The following is a 2,812-nucleotide window of genomic DNA, read 5'->3' as shown; positions in this document are numbered from 1 at the left end:
ATTTATTCCCCTTCAAAAATCTAGAAATGTTTGCTTTACAACTCTTTGAATTTCCCGCTAGTTTAGAAATTACATAAAATAAAGGTAAACATATTAATGAAGGTTTGAGGCAATTTTAGTCTGAAAAAAATATTAGCAAATGTAGAAAATTCCAGCAAAAATTTTAAAAATTCTATCTTCAAATTTATTAAATTGTCACTAAAAAAAAAAATAGAACAATTTTAAGTTACCAATTTTGACAAATGAGCCAAAATGGTTCATATTGCCAGATCGGTAAATTTAACAGGGTGGCACCCTTTCGGTCTGATGGCAGCATTTGGAAGAAATAATATTTCTTTTTCTTGACTTAATAACATAGCTTGCAAATAACTGTTAACCGTTTTTTTCCTTACGCTCTGTTCGCGAGAACAACCGAAAAAAATCATACTTTCTCGCTCTCGCTCTGAGCAAGACCCTTTGGTTGTTTTCGATCCGGTTTTCGGTTGAGCGCTAACAGTTGAGCAATTTGCTTATCGGTCTTTGAGTGAACAGCGCGTAAAGAGTGAAACGATTCACGCTCACACAGTGAGGCTCACCAAAAGACCGATTGACTGAAAAACTCAACGCAAACGGTCTTTTCAACTATTTGTCTTCTTTTCGATGCACAGTGGTACGTTGTGTAAAATTGCGACATTAAATTTCACTTTCGATCTTCTTGAAAAAATTGTATGTATTTCAGACTAATTTTTTACTTACTGCATCTTACTGCATCAAATTTAAAAAATTGATGCACTTTTTTATTAGTTTCACGTCCCATTTTGTTAAAATCACTGTGCTCAATCGAAACTCACAAAACAAATTGACGCGTAAAACCCACGAAACTTCACATACACACATACATGCGCAAAAGACTTTTTGAATCGTCGTCCAGAAGCAAACGGTCCCGGAATGAGCAGAGCAAAAGAGAACAGAAAAAAGTGATCTTCGACTGAGCGCGAGCAAAATTTATTTACGAACAATCCAATCGGTTGCTCTCAGACCTTTTGCTCAAAGTCTCAGTGAAGAACACTTATTTCGCGACAGTGTGAAACGGTTAACAGTTATTTGCGAGCTATGCTTAATAATATTAAAAGTCAAAATCATGTTTATTTAAGTTACATATTTATATGTATATGTATTTTAGGGCGTTGGGCGTTTTAATTAACATGCATTTATACTTATGAAAGTGTATTTATGGCTTAAATGGTGTCGGCATTTCCCGGCTTAATGTTCTCATCTTTGATGCTGCCAGTGGGACTGCCACGTGCTCCATTGCTTCCGCCGCCTTTGCCATTGCCCTTGTGCCATGTGAGACGCTCCTCATAGAATTGAATAACAATTTGTGGACATTTGACATTCGCCTGTTTGGCGGACACTAAATCGGCGTGATCGTTACCTTTCCATTTCATTAGAAACATCAGGTATCCCGCATAGTCGGTGGCACCCAGAATTTTCGATGGCTCCAAGCCGCGATCAAAGCCAATCACCTTTTCCTGTTCATCGGTTTCTTCCTCCATGAATGATTTCCTTTTACTGCGTATCGATTCTGGTGTGGATATTGTGGGGAGTCGTTTTTTTGTCTCCTTTTTGTTATTCTTTAAAGATTCCTCAAAAGTTGCTATTAAATCGGGACAATCGACATTTTCGACCGGCTCCCAAGTGTTTTCGCTGCGTGGATATCCCTTCCACTTTAAATAATATTCTGTGCGACCATTAACCGTTCGCTTATCTTCCACACGTTCCACTGAGAATTCGGCCATTGCAAATTGCTTTTGTGTTTTCTCTCAACTTTTATTTATTTAGCGTTAAAGCTGGGTATGGACATCGGATTTGACACAAGCGAAGGAAAAGTGCTCAATAGTCGGCGAGCGAATGTCAGTGTTGCCAACGCAACACACAAAAATATCCAAAATTATACTGATAACTCTGTTGCGTCTGTTGCGCTTTGTTTACCAATTTTAAAAACTGGCAACTGATTAGATTACATTGAGGAGGTATAGAGGATGGAATATAACGAAAGTGTAGGATATTTAGTGTGATGTAATTCAAGCTGGAAGAATAGGCAAATACACATAAAAGTTATGTGTGGATTCTGCTATTTTATTAATAAAAATTAATAATTCATATAATTTGTGCCGACAGTTTGTTTTAATTTAGCTAATATTCTTGCAAAATTGGAATTCTGCACTAATTCATTTCAGTGTACACAACTCATTTGAATAGTTAGGATCATCAGCAGGACTTGATGGGTGCTTTTGTTAATGTCTTGCAGACTAGAACTGGAACTATAAGTGAAACTGTGAAGCCCTCGTGAAGCGCAGCGAATGACAATGGAATCATATGTTATGGGCATATATTAGGGCGGTTCACGAGTGCAAAAAATAAAAATTAAATAAAGGAAAAAAATGAATGGGGAAAAGACAGCAGTCAAAAGGGAGACAAGCAAACAAAACTAGCAATAAAAAAAACAAAACTAACAAAATGTGAAATTCTGGGAAAAGAGAAAAAATAAACAACGACAACAACAACGATCCGAAACTTAGTATAAACAATTGACAGATTCATAAATATGCAATTTACTCAACTTTTTATTTCGCTTTGCTGCATTTCCTGTTTCCAGTTGTTGTTGCAGTTGTTGTTGGTGTTGTTGTTGTTGCTGTTGTTGCTGCTGGTAGGTACTAAAATTACCCAACGGCAACCAAATGGCAACACATGCCCATAAATTAGCATTTAGAAAAAAATACAACAAAACAAAAGAAAAACTCATGAAGAAAGAATTGCTAACTATATATTA

At 36.5% G+C, this 2,812-nt stretch overlaps 1 protein-coding gene across 1 annotated transcript; it reads right to left on the bottom strand.

Annotated features, from left to right (window-relative positions):
• Positions 1 to 1,199: 1,199 nt before the first annotated feature.
• On the bottom strand, positions 1,200 to 1,808 carry LOC117787208 (chromobox protein homolog 3-like). The gene has a single exon (XM_034625674.1). The coding sequence runs from the start codon at positions 1,776 to 1,778 to the stop codon at positions 1,218 to 1,220; it is 561 nt and encodes a 186-aa protein (XP_034481565.1). The 5' UTR covers positions 1,779 to 1,808; the 3' UTR covers positions 1,200 to 1,217.
• Between the last annotated feature and the right edge of the window lie 1,004 nt (positions 1,809 to 2,812).

The sequence above is a fragment of the Drosophila innubila genome (assembly GCF_004354385.1).
Source record: "Drosophila innubila isolate TH190305 chromosome 3L unlocalized genomic scaffold, UK_Dinn_1.0 0_D_3L, whole genome shotgun sequence".
Taxonomy (NCBI): Eukaryota; Metazoa; Arthropoda; class Insecta; order Diptera; family Drosophilidae; genus Drosophila; species Drosophila innubila.
Note: the sequence above shows the minus strand (reverse complement) of the source record. Positions and strands in the feature narration are given on the sequence as shown.

Excerpts from the sequence above, each read along its gene's own strand:
- LOC117787208 (XM_034625674.1), bottom strand. The coding sequence starts at position 1,778 with ATGGCCGAATTCTCAGTGGAACGTGTGGAAGATAAGCGAACGGTTAAT.